This window comes from Elgaria multicarinata, chromosome 9 (genome assembly GCF_023053635.1).
Source record: "Elgaria multicarinata webbii isolate HBS135686 ecotype San Diego chromosome 9, rElgMul1.1.pri, whole genome shotgun sequence".
NCBI classification, from domain to species: domain Eukaryota; kingdom Metazoa; phylum Chordata; class Lepidosauria; order Squamata; family Anguidae; genus Elgaria; species Elgaria multicarinata.
The window spans coordinates 41638892-41666767 of NC_086179.1; the positions used below are offsets into that span (position 1 = coordinate 41638892).

The window sequence follows — 27876 nt, forward strand, 5'->3', positions numbered from 1 at the left end:
GGCAGACTCACATATAGCTTGTTAGTAGTGCAGAATTTGGTGGCCAGATTTTTGACTGTTCCTTGGTCATGTGAATATATAGATTCAGTCCTAGCTCATCTGCACTGATTGCCAGTTTCTTTTTAGGCCAAATTCAAAGTGCTAGGTTTAATCTATAAAGCCCTTTCTCCAAGGGAGCTTGCCTAGCAAAGACATTCTTATTTACTCAGGGATATAGACATTAGTTATGGTCCAATTGTTGCGGGCTGCTTTTCTGGTGTTAATTCTAGGCTGTGATGGCGGGCGGGTGAGTTTTGTGTATTGTGGATGTATTGTATTATTTTTAGATTGTGTTTTATGGTGTTTATATTTATATGTACTATTGCGCTGATTATTCAAGAGAGAGGGAGAGATGAGAGTTTTTTTCTGTTCTATTTATTATGAATTTCTGTATTTGTGTATGTAAGACACTTCAAGACAGCTTTTTGCAGTGGGAAGCAACACGTAAATCATCATCGGCATAATTCATGTTCTAGAAACCTCCAGGTTAGACTACTGTAACTTTTTATGTGTGGGTCTTTATGTGTGGTCTGTGTTTGGAAACTGCAATTATTGTAGAATGAACCTGCTATAATAACTGTGACTGGGTGTTTATGCAGTGCTAAGTGCACTAGCTCCACGTCCATTTCCAGGCCCAATTCAAAGTGACCTTTAACGCATGGCTTAGGACTGCGAGACGCCATATGTGCATACCTGAATATTAAGTTCTTGTAGGTACCCTCACCACATGAAGTAAGACGAGTGGCTACCAGAGTGGGTTTTCTCACTGATGGCATTCAAGTTGTGAAACACTTTGCCCAGAGAGTTTGCTTGGCACCTTTTGACTTTTTGGTATCAAGCAAATACCTTTTTTAATTTGCCAACTTTTAAAGATATAATTTTAATCTTGCTGACAGTATTCTGCCACCTGGGATCAGGCTAATAACTTTTACATTCCCAAGTATTCAGATATGATTTTAATCTTGCTGACTGTAATATGCTGGTTGTATAATTTTGTGGCCTTTGAATTTATTATGTTGCTTTGTAATTTTAATTCATTCTTGTAAATCACCCTGGGAATATGATTGAAGGGCAGTATAAAATGTTTTAAATAAATAAATAAATAAATGAATGTATTGGTTTAACTCAAACTATGATTTGCTTCTTCTCAGCAGAGGTCCCACACTAACTATCCTCCTCCTTACTCTGCCAGTAGTAGAGGCATGCTATCCTAAAGAGCTGCACAGAAAGATGGGTATTGCTTCTTTTTCCTTTGGGAGATCTTTTTAAGGACCTAAAGAAGAGAAACTGTGGAATATGCAGCTTAAGCTTCTTTGGCAGCATTCATAGCTGCTGCTTTCTTTCCTTTCCCTCTGGGAACATAAGGTCTTTTCAAGTTCCCATCAAGGAGAAAAGCAGGCCCACGCAGCTTAAGTCTGTTTGGCAGCAATAGTAGGAGTTGCATTTTCCTTAAAATACTCTGAAAAATTACATGGGGTGGGGGGAGATAAAAAATCATGTCAGCTTAGTATTTTATTTCTTAATACATTTACATCCCATCTTTCTTGTGAGGTAGATTAGGCTAAGTGAGTATAAGTGCACTAGGGCGTATTCTACACCAAGATGGATATTCCACTATGGAAGTGGTATGAAAGTGGTACATAAAAGGCAGGAGCCACACTACTGCTTTACAGAGGTATTGAAGTGCACTGACAATGGTTGGGGCCCAATGACACACACCATATACAGCTTTCATACCACTTTAATAGTGCTATATCCTGCTTGGTGTGGCTCCTGCCTTTTATATACCACTTTCATACCACTTTCATAGTGCAATAGCCTGCTTGGTGTAGATCAGACCTAGGTCTTCCAGGGAGCTTCATGGTAGGGGGAAGAATTTGAAACTGGTTCTCCCCAGTCCTAGGCCAATACTGCATAAATTAAGGGCATGTCTACACCAGCCATTTATCCCGGGATCATCCCTGTGCATGCAAATGACTCACAGGGGATCCCGGGAGCAGGCAGGGACGATCCCTCCATTTTCCTGGGATAATCCTTAGGTGTAGAAAGGGCCTAAGTTAGTCCAACTTTTAGCAGTTTGAGGAAGAAAGATGAGGATGGCCGGCTACTGAAAAAGTTCTGTGAGCTTTATTTTTGCAGCTGCCACCAACCATAGGTGGTGACAAAAACTTTTTTTTTTAAAAAAAAAGTGAAAATAAGCTCCACTTCCCTGTTTTTAAGGTGAACTTCCCACCCGCTATAATTTTGCTGTCCCTCACCCTGTTCAAGAGCAGAATTCACTCTCTCTTCCTATGGTAATTTGAATTGGATCCAAAGATCCTACTGTCTGAGCCAAAGTCCAATTCTGTCCTCATCTGCATTCCACAGAAACCTTTCAGGCAACTGAGCTGGTGGGGACAGGGAGGGAAAGTTTTTGTTAAAATGTGAAAAATTAGAGAGAAATAAATCTTACTTCAGAATTTCTCACTTTATATAGTTCAGGACTGCCAAATTTGTACAGCGGGTGCTGGAGGTATGGAAGCGTTTGTTTGCCATATAGGATCAAATTTTACTAATCTGAGATTACATGCGGGCCAGTACTGGTACTGCAATTGAGCCTACTATCAGTTTTATATTATTATCTTGTATTATTCTTCTGATTGCGGTGAGATGGTGTATGGACATGCTATTATGTTATTATGTTAATATGTTATTTTGCTACTATTTTATTTGTTTGTGATTGGCCTATTTCGCTAACAAGCAATAAAGATTGATTGATTGACTTCAGAATTTCAGTTCATACTAAAGTAGGGATCCAAGAGGAATTTGATCTTTGGGAATTCTGTTGTGAACTGGCCATGATCCACCCCGTCCAAATTAATGGGCAGATTAGAACATAGTTGTTCTTCAGGTTTCGTACTTCTCCAAATTTTACAATGCAGTTCTCAGTTCAAAAAAGTACCAAATTTATTATTATTATTATTATTGGTGATTATGAAAACATTGTGAATGTGTATACAAAAAAGTGACGTGGGCTGAAAATAGACTGATTTGACCACCCCTACACTGAAGAAACCCATGTGATTTCTTCATTGGTAAACTGAGTTCTTTAGTTCTGGATATTCAATGATGTGTAGATCATTTTGTAACCTAATGGCACAGAGGCACAAGCTTGCGAGCTAAAAGCTTGCAAGCTAAATCCCTTCAACATTCAAATATCAGATTAGTTATATACCCTGGGGAAAAGACTGCCAATATTTGGTAAATGCAATCCAAATTACAATATACTACCTTTATCATGAATGGGGGTGGGGGAGTAAAATTTAATTTTCTTGAAAAATGATCCTGATGAGAAAATGTGCACTGTAATTGCACAGCTTATCATAGTAGTTTATATTCCTCATCATCTGGGATTTTAACAATTCAGAGAAATAGAGATCTTGGAATATTTTTTTTTAAATATGTTACTGCAATTATTCTGTTGATATATTGCTCATAAAGCTGTAAAAATACTAGTAAAAGTAGTCATGAATTATATTTACATGATGCTCATGTTTGACAATAGAATTTTGTCTATTGAAGTTTTCCAGAGCCATTCATACATGTCTTGCTGTTTTATAAAATGAATAGTTTACTGATATTGGCATTTTACCAGAATTGGAAAAGTTTCTACAGGTCATCTAATCAAACTATATTTGCCCTGAAGCAGTATACACATTTTGTATTAAAGCAGATGTGATCATTTGTCTTCAGTTTGAACACTGTCTTTGTAAGCGTCTTCCTTCAGTGCATTGCTTTATAGTTCATTTCTGTTCATTTTTACCTTTTTAAAGTATTTTAATATATAAGCATATTCCCTTTACTCTCCACTCAAGATGAATTGAGTTGACCCAGTTTTTACAACCTTTTCCTCATATTATTTGTCTTCTGATTATTCTAATATAAGTATTGTGTTCCTGTAAACTTTTATAGTTAGTCACCATGGCCACAATTCTGCACCATGAGATAAAGGTAATTGGGATGTGGAGTGTCTCCAATTGCTATAATATAACTTTTCCTTATCAACTCTAATGCTTCTGTGCCCAGTGCAACACTATTACTCTAGATGCTCTGAAATTTGGCCAGGCCTATGACTTCCAGCCAAGGCCCTCCCACTTTCCTCAATCGCCAAGTCTCTACAACTGCTTCAGGGTTTAATCTAGGTCTGCTGAATTTAGTCTAGGATCTTGGGGAATTTGCTGAATTCCATATTTAGAAATTAGGAATGCCCTTTGAGGTATTCATCGGGGCCTGCTTTAGTTGGACACCCCCCCACAGGGCTAACTGCCATCTTCACCCTGTGCGGAAGAAGATGCGAGGGAGACTGGAGCAGGCAGGCACCATCAGAGCCTGCTTCAGTTGGACCCCCCCCCCCCCACAGGGCTAACATCTTCACCTTGTGGGGAAGAAGGAGCTGTTGGTTTGCCCTTCCATTGGGAGATGAGAGGACGGAGCAGGGCCTTCCCACCAGCCTAAACAGTCTCCTTAATTTCTTTTTATTTTCTCCCTCTTCCCTCCCCATCCACTTTTCCTTGTGTGTCACGTCTTTTTTTAGAATGTAAGCCTGAGGGTAGGGACTGTCTTCTTTATTGATACATTGTCAGCCGCTCCGAGAGCCTTTTGGCTGAGGTGCGGGATAAAAATACTCTAAATAAATAAAAATAAATAAATAAATATTCACTCTCTCCCTTCCCCCTTCTTATGCAATGGGTTGAATCCAATGCTGTTGTTCCACTAGTAGAAGGGAAACTGATGTGATCTTGATAGGCTGGAGTGCTGGGCTGAAAACAACGGAATGAAATTTAATAGGGATAAATGCCAAGTTCTACATTTAGGAAATAGAAACCAAATGCACAGTTACAAATACTTGGCTCAGCAATACTACAAATGAGAAGAATCTTGGAATTGTTGTAGATCGCAAGCTGAATATTAGCCAACAGTACGATATGGCTGCAAGAAAGGCAAATGCTATTTTGGGCTGCATTAATAGAAGTATAGCTTCCAAATCACGTGAGGTACTGGTTCCTCTCTATTCGGCCCTGGTTAGGCCTCATTTAGAGTATTGCGTCCAGTTCTGGGCTCCACAATTCAAGAAGGACACAGACAAGCTGGAGTGTGTTCAGAGGAGGGCAACCAGGATGATCAGGGGTCTGGAAACAAAGCCTTATGAAGAGAGACTGAAACAACTGGGCATGTTTAGCCTGGAGAAGAGAAGATTGAGGGGGAGACATGATAGCACTCTTCAAATACTTAAAAGGTTGTCACACAGAGGAGGGCCAGGATCTCTTCTCAATCCTCCCAGAGTGCAGGACACGGAATAAAGGGCTCAAGTTAAAGGAAGCCAGATTCCAGCTGGACATCAGGGAAAACTTCCTGACTGTTAGAGCAGTACGACAATGGAATCAGTTACCTAGGGAGGTTGTGGGCTCTCCCACACTAGAGGCCTTCAAGAGGCAGCTGGACAAGCATCTGTCAGGGATGCTTTAGGGTGGATTCCTGCATTAAGCAGGGGGTTGGACTCGATGGCCTTGTAGGCCCCTTCCAACTCTGCTTTTCTATGATTCTATGATCTATGATTCTATGATGGAGAGGATTTCCCCTCACCTTTGAAATTTCCCGTCTCTCCCAAATCAGCTCTGGTGGGTTGTGGAACTGCAAGGTGAGGGAAGGACAGTGAAGCTGACCTGCAGATGTTGCTGTGGACTGGCTTATTCTAAGTTGTGCAGATTCTGCAGACTTGCAGATCATTTTTTTCCTTTTACTTTGGGGAGAGATTTGCTAATGTGCATTTGCACAAGTCAAATAAAATTCTAATACATCCCTAAAAACAATTCAATTCTTCCTGCCAGCAGAATGAAAGAAGCCTTACTATCTGAAAAACACAGAATGGATTTAACAAAATCCATACATCTCTAGTACAAATTTACTCTTATCTGCAGGGCAGGAGAGCATTCAAAACGTCCTTTTTCAGTTCTTTCCAGCATTCTTCTTTTAACCACATGATGACGTTTAAGCTATATAAAGCCTCTTGGGACAAAGTAGTAAATGGTTATACCATAATTAAGGCTGCAGTTATTTTCAGGGTCTTGGAAAAGTTGTTTTTATACTGTTGTTTTTATGTTTTAAAATTTTGTATGCTTTTAATGTTTACTGTTTTTAACTTTTGTAAACCGCCCAGAGAGCTTTGGCTATGGGGCGGTATATAAATGTAACAAATAAAATAAAAACATGGTATAAATGGGTTTGTTTGTTTTAAATCAATTTTCATTATAGAGACTGAAGAATCGCCAGGAATATTATGATAGTTTGAATGCCAATTTAAATTTCTTAAAATACAATCTTATGCAAGTTCCACTGTGTTCAATGGGGCTTACATCCAGGAAAGTGCACATAGTTTTACAGCTCAGAGTGCAATTTTATCCTCTTAGGAGTCTTACCATTTTTCAGTGACTTGGTGTATATGATCAAGACAGCACAGGTTTTCCAACACATTTTCCCTTTTGCAAATGTTTATTATAGCATGCTTATCAAATCATGGTTCTGTTTGCAGAGCCACACTTGAACTACATCTTAAATAAAAAAGTTTTTTTGAGGGCACCAGGTTGGGGAAGGTTGCCTCACAGAGTTTTGACACTTGGAGCAAGGACTGCACTACAGCATATCAACAGTTGTTGGGCTCATATGGGGATAGCTGTACAAAATTCAGCTCATAATTTGGTTTGTGCTCAAAATGGATGGAACATGCTCTTGTTTGTATGCTCTGAACTACTGACTGGGCTGCCATCAAGGATAGCCATAGTTGGGCACCTGCTGAGGGCCCATACTCCAGCAGGGCCCACTGACAAGAGCCCCCTTGAGTCACTCCTCCTCACCATTGCAGCTTCTTGTTCACCTGCCTCTCACTCTGGCCCAGAGAACAGTGGTGGTGAGAAGAAGGAGCAGCAGATGCCACAGCCTGCTTGCTCACTGCCTCTCTGCCAGTCAAGCAAGCGACAGTAATGATGAGGAAAAAAATGAGTTGCAGCTCCCTGAGGAAAGGGCCCCCATTGAGAGTGTCTTGACCAAGGACCCTCAAAAACCTGGAGCTGGCACTGACTACCAACTCAAAGACCTATAGCATGTGTACATGGTTTGGGAGAAACATAATCCAAAAGCATTTGATATATTTGGGAGCAGTATACTTTTCTGCAAGCTAAGACAATGGCTCAAACAGTCCAGCTGACTCCTGTTAAAGTTTGCATACCCATGCCAAATGCATTTCCATCTAACAAACCCAGTTTTTAAAATTAAAGGCAAATACTTAAATTATGAAGGTGTCATTTTACTTGTGTTTAAAGTGTTTGGAGATACATTTAAAGTGTTTGGAGATACTTTTATCTGAAAGTACAAAAAGTAGCCGTTTTAAGGTTGAGAGGAAAATAACAGCGCTAGCACTTACTGTTATGTTTTCAAAGGGCTTAATAATTCATTGGTTACCTTCTATGACAAAAGGAAAACCAGACTGACAATTTCCTACCTTCCTCTTTTGTTGTTCTGTTTTTTCAAGTAGCAAGGGAAACGTCAGAAAAACAGAAGCTGTCATACAACTTCTTCTAACCCTTCTCATGCATTGTTTGAAATCTCGGCCTAATGGTGTGATTATAGTTTTATCTGTATGAGATTCCATGCCATGTTAGCTGAACAAATGTAAGAAAAGAGTTTATTATGATGCAATGCTGTAATCCAAACTATTTAATTCTGTTGCATTTTTTTTACTTGTGACACAATTGAAAGTTGAGTGTCCCCTGAAAAGGGGATTTTATCAACCTAGGCAGGATCTATTCTACTGCTTTAAAACAGTTTATAATAGTAGTGACAACTGTTGGGGTCCAGGACACACTCCATATGAAGTTTTCAAACCATTTTCGAAGTATCATATCCTGCTTGGTGTAAATCTGGCTATAGTTGGACAGCTTATCTCTCTTCCTGCCACTAGTGCTGTGGAATAGCAAGGCTCAAGTCAGTGCTTCCCTACAATTACAAGTTGTCTCAGTGGCATGTTGAGTAAGGTGCCTGGGCCCTGCTGCTAAATTCCGAAGTTTGAGTCCATACACAGTTCACACCTTACTTAGTGGGATGAATTCTCAGACAGTGGTCTATTATTCACTGATATGAATTATCTTCCTGGTATGTACATTTACGATAGAATTATCTGAAAGTCAGCATAGTTGCTTAATATATTATCTGATTTATGATGTGGTAAATTAATAATAAATTTCATTGGGAAAAGTCATTATGTGGGAATTCGTATTCCCATGCCTTGAATATAAGCTTCAAGATCTAATTGTAATCATTTACAATTTAAATGCCCTGAACATCAGCTATCCTACCCACTCCTTTTGCTTTGTTTATCATCTTGCCTGATGAAGAGTTCTGGAGAACTCTAAAGCTGGCACTGTATTTTGTAGCATTTGATTTGGCCCAATACAGATATTACAGTGAAATGGATTTTGGACATTTTCTTTTAAAATTAAACTGTGTGTTTTTAGAATTGATCAGAATGTTTTAAAATTTGTCTGATTAAAATAAAATTAATCCATTATTTCCACCAAGAATTTAATGTAATTTAAAGATTAACACCAGATTTTAATTAGTATTCTTTCCGTTTTGTTCAACTGATTTAAAAATATAATGTAAAATGAATGAGCAGTCGTACTGACTTCACAAGCAATTCTTTGGTAAATGAAACCACTCACTAACTGGGCCCTTTTAAGTTTGAGTGGATTTCCATTCAAGAAGATTACCTTTCAGTTTTTTTTTAAAATTCTCAGCTTCATAACAGTGGTGCACAGTTGCCTAGGCAACTAGAAAAACATCAAAATGCTGGGTGTCTGATAGCTTATATATTCCTAAGTATACCTACAGTGTTACTTAGTGACTCTGGGCATTATGCTGTTCAGAAACCCTTAACAGTGTTAGCCATAACACAGATCTAGATGTTCCAGGGAAAAATGTACATGGCATTTGTGTTTTAATTGTAGTATTGATTTTGCTAAGAATGATGTATTCATAAGTAAAATGTCACATTTAAATTTATCCTGGATTTAAGTTGAAAAATATTTAAATTGATTCAGGCACATAACATTTTACTATACAGTAAAATGTATAAAATACAAATTGTATTCTCTAGAACAACAAAACTATCTAATAGTGGTGTTTTGTCTAGAATACAATTCATACAAAAACCAGTTTCCAATGTCCATGTGTTATTGCCTCTCACCTTACATAGACAGATGACAACTAAAATAGCAAGTTAGTGAAATGATTTGCTTAAGGTCAGACTGAAGATCCAGGTTTAAAATTTCTGGTTCATGGCACTACGTTGTCTGCTAGAACAATGGACTTTCCCTTTGAATTAGTTACTATATCAGGTAAGGTAAAGAAGGACATGTGTATGCACGTGTAGTTTTGGATTTTATTCTGGACTTCTTATTTTGGAGGTAAGCCCTTTTCTCTGCCCCTGTGCTGAGAGATGCTCCCTTTCTCAGTACTAAGAAGAAAAAAGGGCTTATTTCTGATCTACATCAGATTGGGGAGAAACCTTTCCCCCATCTCAGCACTAAGAATGGGAAAAGGGTTATCTCTAATCTGTAGCAGATCAAAGGTAAGCCCTTTTCCCCACTCACCACTGAGAAAGGAAGCTTCTCTTAACACTGGGAAGGAATAATGCCCCCTCAGCTGATTTGCATGTGTACAAATGGTGTGAACAGGATTTAGATGGTGTGTGTGTATGTGTGTGTGTGAGAGAGATAATGTGTGAATCAGGTGTGTGTTCGTGTGTGAAAAAATATGGGAGCGCTGCATATCAGCAGTGACTCCGCTGACACTGGGAGTGGCCATGCCCACTTTGGATGGTGGCCATATCTACTGCTGGCATATGCCCCTAAGATTTTAGCACTGGGGCAATTGGACTGAAACTGGTTCCCCATCCCTGGCATATGGCACTCTTAAGTAGTAAATATTTTTGATGTATTGATATCCTGATATGCACATTCACATTCAGCAATGATACTGAAGCTGTAGATGTGCCTCTTCAGAGAGAGTTGCCTTCCACATTCTTTTTAGCACCAGATGAAGATCTTTTTAATCACCCAGGCCTTTGAAACAAACTTACACTTAAAATAAAAGTTTTAAGGTCTGAGATGCTATTTCCAGTTCTGTAAGGCGCCCAGAGAACATATGTTGATGGGAGACCATATAACTACAGTAAATAAATAAATATAGATGCACAGGAGGGAGCAGTATAATGGCTACAGAGTGATGGTATATAGACGCAGCAGAGGCTGCTATCCTCTGGAATTGTTGGCTCTGGAAAATCCCACTCTTGCCTTTTGTTTACTGTAAGTTCTCAAGACTCAGATTAGCAATATTTGGAATAAAATTAGGAAAACAAGCAACCCTGCACTTGAGCTATCACAGTGAAATTGACTGGGCTAGTCATATAGGTATACAGGCTTATGAATAAGTCATGTATGTGTATTTGTGTTCAGGTGCTATTTAAGGAGTATATCAAAATATATACAAAGTTTAGTTAATTCTGGCAACAAAAATGTTTATTTTAATTTATTTTAAGGTATTTGGATATAGTAGGTATTATAAAAAGTGCTGCTTGTGTCAGAGGTAATTACAAGGCTATGGCATTGACAACGAAATTAGTACTCTTACTATTATCGCTTTTTATATACAGATTAGATAAATCACTTTTGTGCAGCTGGCTATTCAATAGAAATCCATTTATTGTATGGAAAATTAGAGAAAGAACTTAAGAAATATAGAGAAGTTACACAAATGCAAATCAGGGGGACTGATAAAATGGTGTCTGAAGTCAGTACAAGAATAGATGGGATCTAGCAAGCTTAAGAGAGCAATCCTCTGTCCCCCAGACAGCATTATGGGGGATATAGGATTGTTTGGTTTCTGGGCTCTGAGGTTGGAAACAGGGCTCTGACCTTGGAGCCCAGAAACCCCTCTGTTTCCCTCTTGTAGCCTGGCTACATCTCAGCGCTTGGAAATGGGGCACTTTGAAACCACCAGCAACTGATGGATGGAACAAAAGGTGTTGGCCCACAGGAAGGGGGACTGGCCTTTTGGAGAACTCCAGATGGCCAGTTTTGGCTCTGGGACTGATTTTATGCACACCTGGTAAAGACTATATCAGATCTTGGAATAACCAAAGCCAATTTTTAAAGGAATAACAATCCATACAATATTTCCAGCTTATTTCTCTTCCCCCATGAAGCACCGCTGCTTGATGGGCGAAATCACCCATCTAGTAGAAATATAGAGAACCTGGAGAGTGTCCACAAACATCACTTCTGCGCTCCAGTTGCCTTGGATACTTGACAAGATGGAGGATTACACCCTAAACATAATCCAGGCAAGATGGAGATGCTGCTGGTCAGTCTGTTCTGGTTGGGGTTGCACTCCCCTTGAAAGAGCAGTTTCCCTGGGCTCCTAGATCCAACACTTTCCCTGCATGCCTGTGTGGTTGTGGTACCCAGAAGCACTTTTTTTATCAGTTTCAAGTTATTTGCAAGCTGCAGGCTGTCCTGGAGAAGACAGATTTGTATTTAGTTATCCATACTTTGATTACCTTGAGGCTATACTATTAATGCTGCTGCAATCCAGCATTTGCAGATCAGAACTCAGGGCTTATTGAAAGATCATTTTGAATTCCACAGCGGTATGTGATTGCAATTTGCTGCAACACACTTGTGCATTTTCCTTGTATGTGCACACCTGCTTTGTTGGATAGATTCACATTCCATGACATTTAGACGCCTATAGAGAATGAGGGAAAATCCTCAGAATTTAACATTTGGCAGGGCTAATGGAAAAAAGGTATATTCAAGTTTCACATAAAAAGCTTTGTGAATGCCACTCTAACAACACTTTAGTTTAAATGAAGAACAAAAGAAAGAAAGATGTACAAACACAGTACAGCAACCCTGCAGCCCCCAGCTCACACCCTTCTTATGGGTGCAGAATGTCTTTCAGCCCCGAAACCAAATTCTATTTCAGAGAAAATCTTGGGGGGGGGGCACATTCCTATAGAAGAATGGGCTGAAGGCAAAAAGGGTGTGACCAACACACACATAATACCAGTATATGTTTACTTAAAGCTCTTACTGTCAGTAACAAAGTCTTAAGAGAGGCATTTTAATCTTTTAGAATGGGGGGAAATGGCACAATAGCTGGGAAACCACCAGCAACTGATGGATGGAACAAAAGGTGTTGGCCCAAGGGAAGGGGGGCTGGCCTTTTGGAGAACTCCAGATGGCCAGTTTGGGACCCCCAGATGGCCAGTTTTGGCTCTGGGGCTGATTTTATGCACCCCTGGTAAAGACTATATCAGATCTTGGAATAACCAAACCCAATTTTTAAAGGAATAACAATCCTTCTTTGTGGTCTCTGTGCATTTTGTGAACCGCCCAGAGAGCTTCGGCTATTGGGCGGTATAAAAATCTAATAAATAAATAAATCATAGGATCTACACTACTGCTTTAAAACAGCTTATAACAGTAGTGACAATTGTTGAAGCACAGGACACACTCCATATACAGGTTTCAAACCGTTTTCAAAGTGTCATATCCTGCTTGGTGTAGATCAGGCCATGGGCTCTTTGTGCTTGCACAGAGCCTTGGCTTGGGAAACTTTCATAGCTGAGGATGGTTTTGGAGGGAACCCTTCCCCACCATCCTACTGCACTTGTCCCTAGCAGGTTCGCACTTATCTCCCCAGTTCTCATTCTTACTGGCTGCCTTGTAGGGAACTTTGCTCTCTTTGAGAGACGTTGTCAGCTGAGGTTCCTCTCTATTCTTCTTTCTCTTCATTTTTGTCTTTTTAATTAGTTGTAGTAGTTAGGGATTTTTGGTCACGTCACAGTTTTTGATTGCTGCGGGATTTTGCATATGACCCTGAAGGCACCTTTTAGAAAGTGTGTACGCTGTAGTAATTTACCACCACCACCACCCCACCAAAGGACACTTGCTCTGTTTTCTTTAGGAGAAGCTCAAGTGGCTCATACAATGCGGTCAGACCTGGCTGCGTTGTATGAGCTTCTCTAAGCAAGCTTGCCATAATCACTCAGATCGCCTGAAAGCAGTACATTGGAAAGGAGCACTGGAGGCTGAGCTTGTGGACGCTCCTAAATCATCTGAGCCACGAGCAAAAAATACCACCCCACAGACTATGAGAATGTTCACTCTGGCTCCCACATCACTAGCTCCATCCGCTCTAACATGGGATGTACAGATCCTCCTACTCCAGGTTGGTCATTGACAGTAGTCACAGCAAAAAGCACACAAAACAAACCCACCTAGCTATGAAAGCAAAAACTAAATTCAGGTAGCCGGAAGCAGAAGCAGCAGCAGAAGAAGGCAGCAGCAAAGGACTCTAGCAAAGCTTAGAAGGCCCCCCCCTTTTTTTTTTTACCAGGCCTGTTATTTGGGATCAGTTTTTCCTTGACACTGACAACCTTCAACAGCAACAGTGTCTTGCCCACTAAGAAACATTCCATGCCCTGTTCTTCCGCCCATCCCATCATGATCTACGTCTCTGCAGTGGAGAGAAGCAGGGCATGGGGACCCAGTTCCCGAGGTAGCGGTTAAAAATTGACCTCTGCCATCTCCACTGGCCTCAGACCGAAGAGATACTTTAAGAGAGAAAGAAACCTCTCCACACTCGATTGAGGACTAGCAGTCCAATTGGTATTGCTTTCATTGGTACCACCTTAGATACTGTCATTTGATGATGCAGTGAGTGCCCCAGACCAAGCCTCCCAATTGAAGGGTATGGGGCATTTTAAGGATCATTTAGATATGATGGTCCGTACTTTCTGACAATGTTAAGTCTTCGTGTTACCAATTACCAGGCCACCATGGCCTGTTTCCAACTGTTTTTGTGGGACAAAATAACTTTTCTTGATGGTTGCTTGCCAGATGACCAGCAGGAGTTGGCATGGGTTTTTCAGGTTGAAGTCCTTAAATTGTCAAGTCAGCAGATCGATACAGATCAACACGAAGCAGAAAAAGCTATGGTACGAGCAGTGGCTTTGTGTAGACATGCATGGCTGCATTCAAAGGGCCAGATGTCCAATCCCCAATTGAAGACCTCCCTTTTGATGGTGGAAGTCTTTTTATTTTGAGAATGGATGAGGCAACAGATACTATTCAAAAGTCTAAGAAGACTGCTAAGAAAACGGGACTTGGACAACATCAACAAGTGTCGACATTCAGATCCCACCAATGGTACTGCCAACAGCCTCAATACCCACCCCAGCAACAACATATCAATCTTTTCAGTACCAGAATCCCCTGCAACAGAAGAAGCAATCTTCAACTAGCCGCTTCTGTCAGTCTAGAGGCTAATGCCTCAAAGTGCCATCTTTGACTCATTTTACCCCCCTCCCATCCCACATATCTATAACTACAGATTTTATTTGCATTAGCAGGTTGATTTTTTAAATATCTACATTTAAACTCAACGGTAGAAAACTACTACTACCTCCACCTCCTCCTCCTCCTCCTACCCCCTCCCCCATGAAAGGGAACCTAAGCTAGAAAGAGCATGAATTTGTTGCTTGTACCTGTTATTTTGAGCTGGATATGTCACTGCCCAATCACAACTATACTGTGTTTTTTGTGGGCAGCAATCACAAAAATGGATTCAAAATGAAACAGAATGTCCCTTATGCTGACAAATGATCATTCTACACTTATCTCTATGCCTAGTGCTGCTCCTGAAATGTCAATCATAACTGTGACTTCATTAAACACACTGAAAGGTGTTAGCAGGCTCTTTCTCTCACAACAATTGGACACAATATTGCCTGAGGATTTTATTTCATATCTCAGGTTCTACAAGAGTGAAAGACTTGTTGTTGTTGTTGTTGTTGTTGTTGTTGTAATGTGAAAGCTGAGAATCTGAGTTTTCACATTGGCAGCTTTTATTGACAGCTGCCTTAGCCAATGGCTTAATCAGGCTATGGCTTGCTTTGCTGTACGTGAATATCTGTGGATGAGAACCACCATCTCTACTCCCTCACAGTAGAGAAAAGACTAGTTTTTGTTCTGAACAACCTTGTAGAAATGATGTTTCCTTATTTGTCTGTGCTTTTGCTTGTGAACACTTCTATTTTATAATTAACATAGCAGAAGTGGAACCTCCAACAAAATATTGCAGTGTATCCTCCATTCCTAAAAGGAGTGTTCCTGTTCAGGGCTCCAGCCAGCCCAAAGCAGGTACCTTGTAGCACAGTTTGAGGTTTGCAGAGAAAGGGAAGGGGGATCTGGACAGAGAAAAGGAAAGGACATCTTTCTTCTTCTTCCCATACTCTTTGAACCCTACAGGTCCTTATCGGACAGTTTGGGTTTTATTTTTAAATTTGAGAACTACATTTGAACATTTGAGAACTACAAGTTCAATCGCAGCTTTTAAAGCTCAGCTAAAAACTTTTCTTTTTTCTAAAGCTTTTAAAACTTGATTTTGTTCTGACTTTTATACTGTTAGTTTTACTCTACCCTGTGCCTGTTTGGTGCATTCTCTTCCCCTTCTTATTGTTTTATTATTATTTTATTAGAATGTAAGCCTATGCGGCAGGGTTTTGCTATTTTATTGTTTTACTCTGTACAGCACCATGTACATTGATGGTGCTATATAAATAAATAAATAATAATAATAATAATAATCTTTCTCTTTTACTATGCAAACTGAAGCATTTCTGAATACCTTGGGAGTCCTCATATATGAATTAACTGCTGACTTGTTCTTATGTAGTCTTTGGTCTTATTTCATTTCCAAACCACACATGTTTGCTATTTACAAGGAATAATGAATATTCTGATCTATAACATGCATGTCATACTGTTTCAATAATGCAAAATAGGTTCATGTACCAATGCTTTAAAAACAAAGTAACTAGCTGCAACTTGCTTTGCAGTATTCTTAAAAAGGATTATCCATTTTCTGTAAACATACGTTCATGTCAGATGCTTGCTAAATTCTCACCATTATTGACTACCAATCATTTTAGTGATTATGCAGCAATCATGGCTGATGTTACATTTATAGAAAGGTTTTCCAGATATGGATCTCTAAAATTTCTTCCTGGATCAAATATAGAGAGAATTTAAATAGATTAGTAGCACAGGTATCATAATATTCTTGTTACCATAGCTATGGCACACATTTCAAGCAGGAGATTTTATTCCACTCTAGAATCTCTTGCTATGGCAACCGCAGTGCTCATTATTGATATAATGTGGTAGATATAATTGATTCACTACGTGTTAAGGCATTTTTCTACAAACATTACTCATCTACTGAATCTATTCATGTTTTGAAATACACATCTTCGTTCTATAGGTTTTAAGAATTAATTTATCATCAATTGTAACTTTTACAAAAATTGCAGCATTATTATTTTTATTGTATTGTTCAACTGTGTGCAATTCTGTTGTGTGTGTGAACCATATTCAGAAGTAGGGATTTTAACCTGATGCAGCACATACAGTCTGTGAAACTGAATGCAAAAGAAAAATTGGGTGTGTAGGGGTGTGTGTGTGTGTGTGTGTTCTGTTATCAGCATAGAGAATATAGATTTGCCTTGATTTGCAGCTTGTTGGCTTGTAAGCCCTTTTGTTTTCATATGTAATACTTGCAAATTAGCAATTCAGGTGAATGAGGCAATAGCAAAACTAAAGTGGCTGCTGTCTAACAATCAAAATCTAATTTAATGTATCAGAAACTTTTTCACAATTAAAACTCTTAAGAAGGAAGAGTGTTAGTTAGTAGACTGAGCCTCACAACGGTGATAACGAGCATGTCTAGATGGGGCGATATCCTGGGGATTGTCCCAGGACGTCCCTGTGCGTCCACATGACACACAGGGCATCCCAGGAGCAGGGAGGGATGATCCCTCCCTTGCCCTAGGATATCGCCCTACTCCTTAATTCTGATTTTTCCCGTGTTCTCGGGATGATCCTGAGACCATGGGACATGTGGCCTGTCATCGGAGTTTTGTTCCAGCTCCTCTGCAAGCACTTCATGCCCATCGGGGGTGGGGGAAGCGGGGTCAGGTTTTTTTTTTTTTTTTTAAAAAAAGTCTTACCTTTACCCTGGTGCATTCCAGCTCCTGCGTCTTTTTTTTAAAAAAAGGCAGCCATGACTTCCTCTTCCTCCTGGGACGTCACGTGCTACATGTGGACTGAGGGGGACAATCTCATGATCATAAAATCACGAGATCATCCCACTCAACCACCTTGTCTAGCCATGCCCAACATCACATATAATTTAGCAGGAAATGTGTATAGCTTTTTCATTCCAGAATATATATATATGAGGAGCTGAACCACATTCTCTCCAACCCATTGGGAAAAAAACCTTTCTTAAGGATTACCTTCAAATTCAGGGCTTAGCTATATTTCTAATGTTCCATGGGTCAAAGCCAAAGTGAAGCTGATTCAAAATGTATCTAATGTGCTAAGTCTTCAACCTGAATATTTATAATAAAACATTTTAAAAGTTATTTTTACTGTTATTTTATCAAAAGCAAACCCTGTACACCTTTGTATTTTCGATACTGCCAATTAACAAAGGTCTATTGTAGATGGATGATTTCAGATTTGCTATAAAGATAAATAAATATCAATTGCACATATGTATTGGGAAATATAATATCAAATCAATAGGATAACAACCTACATTACTATAACTATTCTGCTTTCTACTGAGTTGGGTTGTAATTCTATGCCAGGTTTATTGGTTTAGACTGGGATGTGGGGAACTCCCATAAACTTCTTTTGCTAATCACTGATCAGTGTAGTCAAAGGCAATTAATCTTTAAATACACTGCAAAGCATTGTTGCAAAGGTTTTAAGCTGTGCATTTGGTTAGCAGGAGACATGCTGCAAAAAAATCAAGCTGTACATTTGGCAGGAAGGAAACCGGATTACTTCTGAGTAGAAGTGCAGAAACTTTGTTCTGCTTACTTCTGAGTAGACTTTAAACAGTAATAATCACATATGACCCTGCCCATAGATTTTACATTCTGGCTCTTGGGCTAAAAAGGTTTCTCACTGCTGCTTTAGAATTTCTTTTTACTCCAAGTGTGTGATAAATCGTTTTCTTGACAAGCCTATGCTTGGAATGAAAGAGGTGGGCATGTTACTAATAGAGAAACTGTTTGTTGAGCCAGCAACTTACACTTCCCTAAAGTATTGGGATGTCAGAAACAAGACAGAAATTCCTACCCAGCTATAAAACTCACTGAGCAAGCCACTATCTCTTAGACTTCCCGAACTCCAGAAAGATGTGTATGTTAATCTGTTCCAGTTAACACAAAAACGTCCTGTAATGCTTTAAAGACTAGCAATTATATTGTGGCAGACGTATACATGACTCCAGCCGATTTCTTCAGATGTAGAAGTGTTATCTTCATTTGGCAGATAGACACATGTCAATATAGATGACATAAATATAGTAAAGCATGGAGAAAAAAATGGTGGCAAAAGGCCATGGAGGTCAAGAAGTCACAGACTCCCTTCTTCTTGCATTTTATTGACTATTTGCCCCCACTGTTGGTTTGTTTTATGTCTACCTACATATATAGAGAAATATCTGCCAAATTAGGACAATAGTTCGGCATTTGATTAATGGAGCTTAAATTTACAAAAAGGTTATGCCATAATAAATCTGTTATTTCAGTGCTACAAATCTCTCTAGTGTCAAGTTTATTTGGGTTTTCATAAGGCTAAAAATATACCATGAGCTGTCAAAATAAGACACCTCATTCAAGATCTATAGATTACAAATTTGATAAATAGATTCCCTGCTCCTACCCCAGGGTTCCTTTTACAATCAGCCCTAACCAATTTGTCAGAGAAACCAAAGAAAAAGTATGCAAATATGTTTTTCTTTGGCAGGTGGTGTCAACAATTTTTATTTTACTTTATAGAAAAAAACAACATATAAATATACTTTTCTCTTGGTGGTGTCTGTTTCCTTTTTTTAATGGGTTAAAATAATAAACTGAATGAAACGTTATATTTTACAGAAACGCAGCAAACATCCATTGAAAGTGAGTTCCTTGAGGCACACCCTTCTGAGCAGTTTGCTGGTCTACTTCATGGATCATCACCAGCTTGTGATCCACCTGAAAATCCACTTCAGCTATATAGAAAAGCAAGCCCAGCTGATCAATTATATCACAAAAGTAGTTTAAACAGGAGTACCTTGAATTCGACACAACTACAGGAAGAAAACAGCACTGATCCTCCAGTTAAAAAGAAAAAACCACCCATTTTAAACAGAACTATATTTCCTTCCAAAAGTAATCTAGGAGAAACTAACACACTGGCTTGTATCACAAGAACTGGGGATCAGTGGGTTGTTAATGCAGCAGGGTTTTTGGAACGTGCTTGCACACTTGGGAGAATACGATCTTTGCCAAAGACTCTCCTTGACTTGCATTTATCCAAATATGTTTCAAAATCAGACTCTAACCTCATTTCCTATCCACCTAATGAGCAAAAACCAAGACGAAATTGGAATGAATCTACAGCAGACCCAGAACTCTCTAGAGGAAATTCTGAAAGAACACCGTCATTTACTTCAGAATGGGAAGAAGTAAGCCTTTGGTTTATTTATTTTAATACATATACATGTTAGATAAGAACAAAGAACTCCTGGGGGAAGAGGAGACCTGAATCAAAATCCAGATAATTGTATGTTGTATCTAGTTTTTAAAGGGTAGTGGGTGCTGGGAAAAACCTCTGCTCAAGGTTTTTGGACAAATAGTAAATGGACAAATAGTCAGATCAGATATATAGTGGCTTCCTATGTTCACTTTGTACAGTGGAACATTTTATGTGCGATGTGTCTTCATTTCTATTAGCAGACTTCTGTATTGCTTGACAAGCCCTTGTAGAAACTTGGGAGAACTTCAAAAAGTGATTTATTTCAAATGCAATTTGTGAAACTCCAGGAAAACCTCAGTAGCCCTGTTGCATACATACAAGTATTTGCACATACCCAAAAGCATGCTTGCGTTTTGAGGAAAATAAAAGTTTGACTATATCTAATGACAGTTCATCAGGAAAGTATATTGCAAATTATCACCAATAGTGCTAGATATGGGGGGGGGGAATTCAGAGGTTTTTGTTGCAGTGCCATGAGTTTAATGGAAGTTATTATCTCCACAGTGAATTCAGTCATTGAGATGTAATCTGTGACATGCTGTGGCATTCAGGTGAAAACCTGTTAATAGTCCTCTATACTGCAGTTTCCAAACCTGAGGAAATATCTTGTTAATTCTTCAACTTTCTATTATTCCTGCAAAAGCTAATTGTATCTACCAGTCTTCCTATTACAAAGGACAATACAAAAAATGTGCAGCCACAATAGCTATAGGTGGAACAAAGTTAATTGAACATGTAGTCCATAAACCTTTTATATAAAGCACATATGATTGGCCTTGTAAGAATGAGAAGGTATACAGCCTGCTGGAATACGGACAGGTGTGAAGTGTATATGTTCTTGATGAACAGTCTTTGACTACAGTAAATATTTAGTGTTACTAATTCTATCATAACTCCACTCAGGTTTTTTTCCTCTTATGTGGTATTGCATCAAACATAATAAACCTAAAATAAGTACCCGTCACACATACATTCAGTAACATAGCTCCAACATTGTTTAGTTTGCATATGATGAACATCTTAGGGTGTAATCCAATGCATCTTAGGGTGCAATGACTTTTTTTCTGTCTAAACATGCATAGGATTATGCTCTTAGATGGTTTTGGCTGTTTTTAAAATATATATACTATTTTCAATTGTATCATTGTCCTTTAAATAATAAAAGTGATTCTTTTGTCTCTATCCTTGTAAATGTAAAATAAGGCATAAGGATAATTTCCCCTTTTTTTCTTTCAGATTGATAAAATAATGAGTTCAATAGATGCTGGTATAACCACTGGATTAGAAGAGATTAATGATGGTATTGCAAGTAAGACATTTATTTTCTTTAAGATTATCTAATTAATAAAGTCCCGTGATAGCTAGGAAAATGGTAAATTATACCAGTGTATTGAAATTGTGTCATGCAAATTTTGATATCACTGGCTAGACTTAATTTCATTCATCATTTTTGGTAAACTGCAACCATTTTGGGGCACCCTTCACCCTTTCACCACTACTAAAGTCATTTCATAGTAAAAGATGTATGAAATTCAAAGTATACACTTAAATTCGGTTTCTGTATTCAGTTGGAAATTGGCACTGCTCCCATTCCACTCCACTCCAACCCAATCTACATCTATCATCAAGTAGCCAAGCTATTTGGTCAGTGCTAACAAAAAAAAAGGTCTTATGTCTAGCTTCCCACACAACATTGGCGTAGGGAGAATACCAGATTTGGTGCCAATTATTTTGTAATGCATAGTATCTTCATTTTTGGAATTGGGAGATTGTACCCAAGGCTATAAAAGGCAAGCTTGTGAGGGAGTCCAGCCCACCAAGTACAAGGATGACCTCCAGAAATGAAGCATCTCAGCCCTAGTGACAAAGCATCAAGGAAAAAAGAACTGAAGTACACATATGGGTTAAGCACCCATGCATGTTTAGCAAGAGGGCAATGGCAGCCAGGGTAGTCAACCTGTCTCTGCTCTGTGCTAGCAAATAACTTGCTTTTCTCGGTAAACAAGCTGAATAACAAAAAATAAAAGAAACAGTCATGTAAGTAAATGTTTATTGTGCTGTGTGCCACATATATGACTATCTGCCTGCTGGACAGAAGTTGGGGATGTGTGCCTCATGTAATGAGTTCCTGACCCTCAGAGAATAAGTTCATTCCCTAGGAGCCAAGGTTGTTGACCTGGAGAAGCTCAATTTTCAATTCAATTGTTATTATTACAGTCGCAGACCAGCAAAATCAATATAAAACATTGTATGTTAACATCTCTATTTGAAAATGGTTACAGTTACTAGTTAAGTGCATAAACTAGAAATAAACTATATTCTCCAAGATATAACAAATAATTGTGGAAAACTGCCTTATATCAACATTCCTACACATTTCCAATTAAAATTGTGTCCTAATTAAATACATATTTTATCTTGCTTCTGCCCTTATTGAGGGAGGATATTAACAGCTTTAAGGAAAATCAGCTTGCCAAAGTTTCAACCATATGGCAGCAAATAAAGAGAATAGTGAATATAGCAACAGTAGCTCCTATTTTTAAAAGCAAGTTTAGTTGAACTCAATTCTTTGCTCCCCTCCCTTATTTAGTAGGAGATTAAACTCTGACTTTTACACTACAAGCTTCTTCAGATGAGTGTTTTATTGCACTCTCACGAATGGCCACTCGTGGATCTTTGTGGGTCATTCTGATGATGCAGTGATCTTCCTGCGCATTTCCCACTCTATTTCCTGGTTCTTCATCGTGGTCTCTATGCATCACACATATGGGCTTTGCGCCTGCGCAGAGACCGAACCGGAACCTTCTATAGCTAAGTGGAACGTTTTTGGCGGGAACCCCTCCCCCACGCTACTGCGCATGTCCCTGGGGTTCCCGCCCTTACCTCAGTTCTTCATCGTCCGCCATTGTGCCTAGACCTGTAAACCGAACCTCTAGCGTTTTTCCACAGTTTTTCTTCTTTAAATCTTTCAATCTTCTTCTCTTTCAGTCCTTTTTCTTCATATTCCCTTTTGTTTTTCTTAATCTATACAAAAAAAAATTGTTGTTAGTTAGATTCTCTTCAGCGACTTCAGTCGCGGATGCCTGAGCCGCATGGTAGTGAAGGCCCCGTTGCGTAAGTGTGTCAAGTGTGGACCTAAGCTTCCCCCTACGGACGGACACTCCCTGTGTGTTATTTGCTTGGGCGAAGGCCACAAAGTAGAAGCCTACCACCATTGTATGGCATTTACCAAGCAAACCAGGAACCGCCTTCGCGCCATCTTGTGGGAGAAAGCCCTCAGGGCCACAGACACAGCGAAAATGGACAAAACGGCACCGAATAAGTCCGTTGCTGACCGTAGCACTGAAGTGTGCGACGAATCCAGAGCGACTAGTAGAGCATTGATACCCCTCACGCCTGGACGGTCATTGGCGAGCTCCGCGGCCAGGAAAAAAACGAAAAAGGCCCGGACTCCCAAGTCTTCCTCCGAAATGGAGAAAAAGAAGAAGAAAAAGAGGAAAGAGGCGGAAAAACCTTCCTCTAGGTCTTCCTGACCGCCTAAACCGTCTCGGAGCCAATTAAGTCCTCCGACCATACTGACGGAGTCTGCGTCTGCCTCGGTACCGAGGCCTCACTCGACGCCGAAATCTCAATCGGTACCGACAAGCACGTTACCGACGCACCCTCCCAGCTTATCAGAGGGTGAAATACGTGACTCGGCCTCAGCAGCCTCACTTAGAGAGCCCGCGAGGCCTCAAGAGACTCAGGAAATTATTCTTTTATCGCAACCCTCACCAAGACAACAGACACCGAGACGTGAATGGGACAGGGCTTCCCAGTACTCTGAGCCCCAATCTAGACATGATTATTATGATTGGGACTGTTATCGACCACAAAGATATTTTCAACACGATCATGGTTACCATTACCCGCCTGAAGCATATTTTGCTCAGCCTCCACCAACATCCAGGGTATGCCAACTACCGCTGGCTCCACCCTCAGCTCCACCTTCGGTTCAACAAATCTCGCCCGCGTCTGCTCATCGACGCCAAAGCCACATTTCTTCGATACCGGCCACTGCGACCGCCACGGTACCGACACAGCAGGAACAACTAGATCCACAACACCAGCTGCAACTGGTTAGTTTATCCTCACCCGAGGATAATTACCCTTCTGACTCCGAATCCGGACTGTCAGTTACACCGTCGGTACCATCACCAGACGATGCCATACATGCTCAGGACCCTTCGTCACCATCTGACGACATGGGCAGATTCTCCGACCATATGTTAAGGATGGCCCAAGCACTTGGATTGGACATTCAGCAAACAGATGAACCTGTGGATGATCCCATTTATGATGTATTTCACACCAAGACTAATTCAGCAATTGCTATTCCTCTTCCCCCTGCCTTAAAATAAACAGCACAGCTATCATGGAAGACGCCAGCCGTTACACAAGCCACATCAAGGAGGTTGGAAACCCTCTACCGTATACAAGAGGGGGATGCAGGATTCTTAGTCCAACACCCAAAACCCAACTCTATTGTAGTAGAGTCAGCTCAGGGCCAGTCACAAAAAGCTCACTCCGCCCCCGTGGATAAAGAGGGCAGGAAGTTAGAACTTGCAGGCAGAAGAATTTACTCCTCTGCTTCTCTCGGTATCAGAGCTTCAACTTACCAAGCAACCATCAACTCTTCCTCTGGGACAAAGTGGGATCACTATGTGATTACCTCCCGGAGGATAAGAGATTGCTGGCTAGGGTCTTTCAAGCTGAAGCCTCAGCCATAGCCAAACAACAGCTGTCTACCGCGCGGCACCAGGTCGACTGTCACTCAAAAAGTATGATGGGTACCATATCTTTGAGAAGACATGCTTGGCTAAGATCTGCCAACCTGGCTTATGAGACCAAGTCCAGGATCGAAAACATGCCCTTCGATGACGAGGGCTTGTTCAACAGCAAGACCGATGATACTTTAGACTCCATCTACAAAGCACGCACAACGGCAAAAAAGATGGGTTTCGCTGCTCCCTCTGTACAGTACAAACCGAGACGGTGGACGAGACCACCTATGCAACAACAGCAACAGCGTCCTCAATACCAAGGGCAACCAAGACAGCAACAACACCAACTCCAGAGGAAAAGACCCTACCAGGGTCGTTTCCAGCAGGATAAACGCCAGCCCAACTTTAATAAAAAGCAGCGGGTTTGACTTCTTCGCCCCAGATCCACTACCCTTTGCGAACCGCCTAGCACCGTTTTACCATCAATGGGAGTCAATAACATCCGACTCCTGGGTGCTCACTATCATCAAGTCGGGGTATGCCATCGAGCTCGATGTCCTCCCTCCTTCTTCGGGGGTGAAAGTAACAGCGCCATCCCCTCCTCTGCTTCTCGAGGTACAAACTCTACTAGCGAAGGGAGCCATCTCTCCCGTACCTGCAGAGGAAGTCAACCAGGGGTTTTTCTCGCGTTACTTCACGGTCCCGAAGAAAGATGGAGGTCTTCGACCAATTATGGACTTAAGGCAATTAAACAAGTATATCACCCCGAAAAAGTTCCGTATGACAACGGTTACTTCCATTCTGCAGCTCCTACACAAAGGGGTTTGGTTCGCAGTGGTGGATCTGAAGGATGCGTACTTCCATATTTCCATCAGGAAGTTGCATCAAGTTTACCTGCGATTCTCAATCGGCGCACTCCAATTTCAATTCAACGTCCTCCCCTTCGGACTTGCCACGGCACCGAGGGTCTCCACGAAGGTGATGGTGGTGGTGTGCGCCCACCTAAGACAAAAAGGAATTTACGTATACCCTTACTTAGACGATTGGCTACTGGTAGCGGACAACAGTTACATGCTCCAGAAGAATATACTAACCACTCTTAGACTTGTTAGGTCTATGGGTCAACGAGGAGAAATCCATCTTGACCCCACAACAAAAACTGGACTTTATAGGGGTAACCCTATCGGCTTGAGACGGGAGAGCATACCTGCCCTCGTCCAGAGCAGACACCCTTCGGGACCTAGTCATCGTTACCGAGAGCCGCTTAAAAGTCTCGGCATGGACAATCCAAAGACTGCTAGGCTTAATGGCAGCCACCACCGCAGTGATCAAGTTTGCAAGACTCAGAATGAGGATCTTGCAAGGGTGGTTTTTAAGAACGTTCGACCTTCGACGCAATGCCCGCCGAACTTACCTTTCGATCCCAAGGCAAGTAAGAGCATCTCTGAAGTGGTGGCTATCGATGAAGAATCTTTTGGAGGGAGTCTCATTTCAACAAGAAACCCCTTCGGTAACGATTACGACAGATGCTTCGTTGATCGGATGGGGGGCACATTGCAACTCCCTTACCGCTCAAGGTCGTTGGCCTCTTTCCCAGAGGGGACAATACATCAATCACCTGGAACTTTTAGCGGTGGAAAATGCTATAAAGACCTTCGCACAAATTATCGAAGGCCGAAATGTCCTGATCGCGACGGACAACACCACCGTAGTTGCCTACATCAACAGGCAGGGTGGGACGAGATCACACCCTCTGAACCGCTCAGCACTCAGAATTTGGAACTGGTGCATAAAGAGAAATACTTACCTGACTGCGATCCATGTAGCAGAGAAGGAGAACATCATTGCAGACTTTCTCAGCAGATCCTTCCACATCGACCACGAGTGGGAACTCGACACCGAGACAAGAGAAGACCTCTTTCGGTACTGGGGACAACCTGCTGTCGATGTCTTCGCTACCGAAGAAAACGCAGCTTGTTCCAAGTTCTGCAGCAGAGCAGGAAGAGGAAAGCAGTCTCTAGGAGACGCTTTCACCAGAATCTGGAAAGGGGAACTTCTATACGTCTTTCCACCTTTCCCACTTTTGACGAAAGTTCTAGCCAAGATCCAGACAGACAGGTCGGACTGCATCCTGATCACGCCGTGGTGGCCTCGACAAACGTGGTTCTCCCACGCTTTTCGGCTGTCGAACGGAAATTACATCAGACTCCCGTCGATACCGACATTGCTGTCTCGACACCAGGGCAGGGTTCGACACGCAAATCTGTCGACCCTCAAGTTGACGGTGTGGAGGATAACAACCACTTCTCTCCTCGTGTCGAAAGCTTAACTGCAGACCATATATTGTTGGCATCACTAAAGCCTTCAACAAGAAAGTCTTACGCAGCAAAGTGGCAAAGATTCCAAAAGTTTGCCTTAGGGAACAGTCAGGCACCGGAATCTTGCCCTATATCACTGATCCTTAAATACCTATTGACACTTTACCAGCAGGGACTCAAACTCACCTCAATCAGAGTCCACTTAGCCGCTATTACAGCATCTCATCAAGGCATGGATGGTTTTTCACCTTTCACACATCCAACATCTAGTAAATTCTTAAAAGGACTTAAGAATACGATACCGACAGTAAAGGACATCATTCCACCATGGAGCCTGTCAGTTGTACTGCAGTCACTGACAAGGAAACCTTTCGAGCCTATGGCCTCGACAGACCTTAGGCTCTTAACATTCAAGACTGTCTTCTTAGTGGCCATTACATCGGCAAGACGTGCAAGTGAGCTTAGAGCTCTCAGAATAGATGCTCCATACACAATTTTTCATAAGGACAAGGTTGTGCTACGCACAGACCCTGCCTTCCTGCCTGAAGTAGTGTCAACCTTTCATCTGTCTCAACACATCACTTTACCAGCCTTCTTCCCGAATCCTGCAACATCTGTTGAGTCTTCATTACACACACTTGACATAAGAAGAGCTCTTGCTTTTTACAAGGCTAGGACAGAGAATTTTAGGAAAACAAATCAATTATTTGTTTGTTATGGAGAGCCTTTCAAGGGACTCCCTGTGTCATCCCAGCGATTATCGCGTTGGATCGTAGAAAAAATTGAACTGGCTTACGCTCTCTCAAAACTAGAGCTGAAACAGTCTGTGACAGCTCACACTACTAGAGCTGTAGCAACATCTGTTGCTTTCAACAGAGGTGTCCCCTTAACAGACGTTTGTAGAGCTGCAATGTGGTCCACTCCGTCCACGTTTGTTAAACACTACAGTTTGGACACCCGTGCGAGACAAGACTGCTCATTTGGGAGGACAGTGCTTTCGGA

General features: G+C 40.9%; 1 protein-coding gene across 8 annotated transcripts in view; it reads left to right on the forward strand.

The window, feature by feature from the left end:
* The window catches only part of ANKS1B (ankyrin repeat and sterile alpha motif domain containing 1B), a 373862-nt gene that overhangs the window by 122660 nt on the left and 223326 nt on the right, over positions 1-27876 (forward strand). For all 8 annotated transcript variants that reach the window (XM_063133719.1, XM_063133713.1, XM_063133716.1 and 5 more), the window contains exons 13-14: positions 19151-19722; positions 21030-21102. In XM_063133719.1, coding sequence (XP_062989789.1) covers positions 19151-19722; positions 21030-21102 — 645 coding nt within the window. The remainder of the gene's footprint in view (positions 1-19150; positions 19723-21029; positions 21103-27876) is intronic.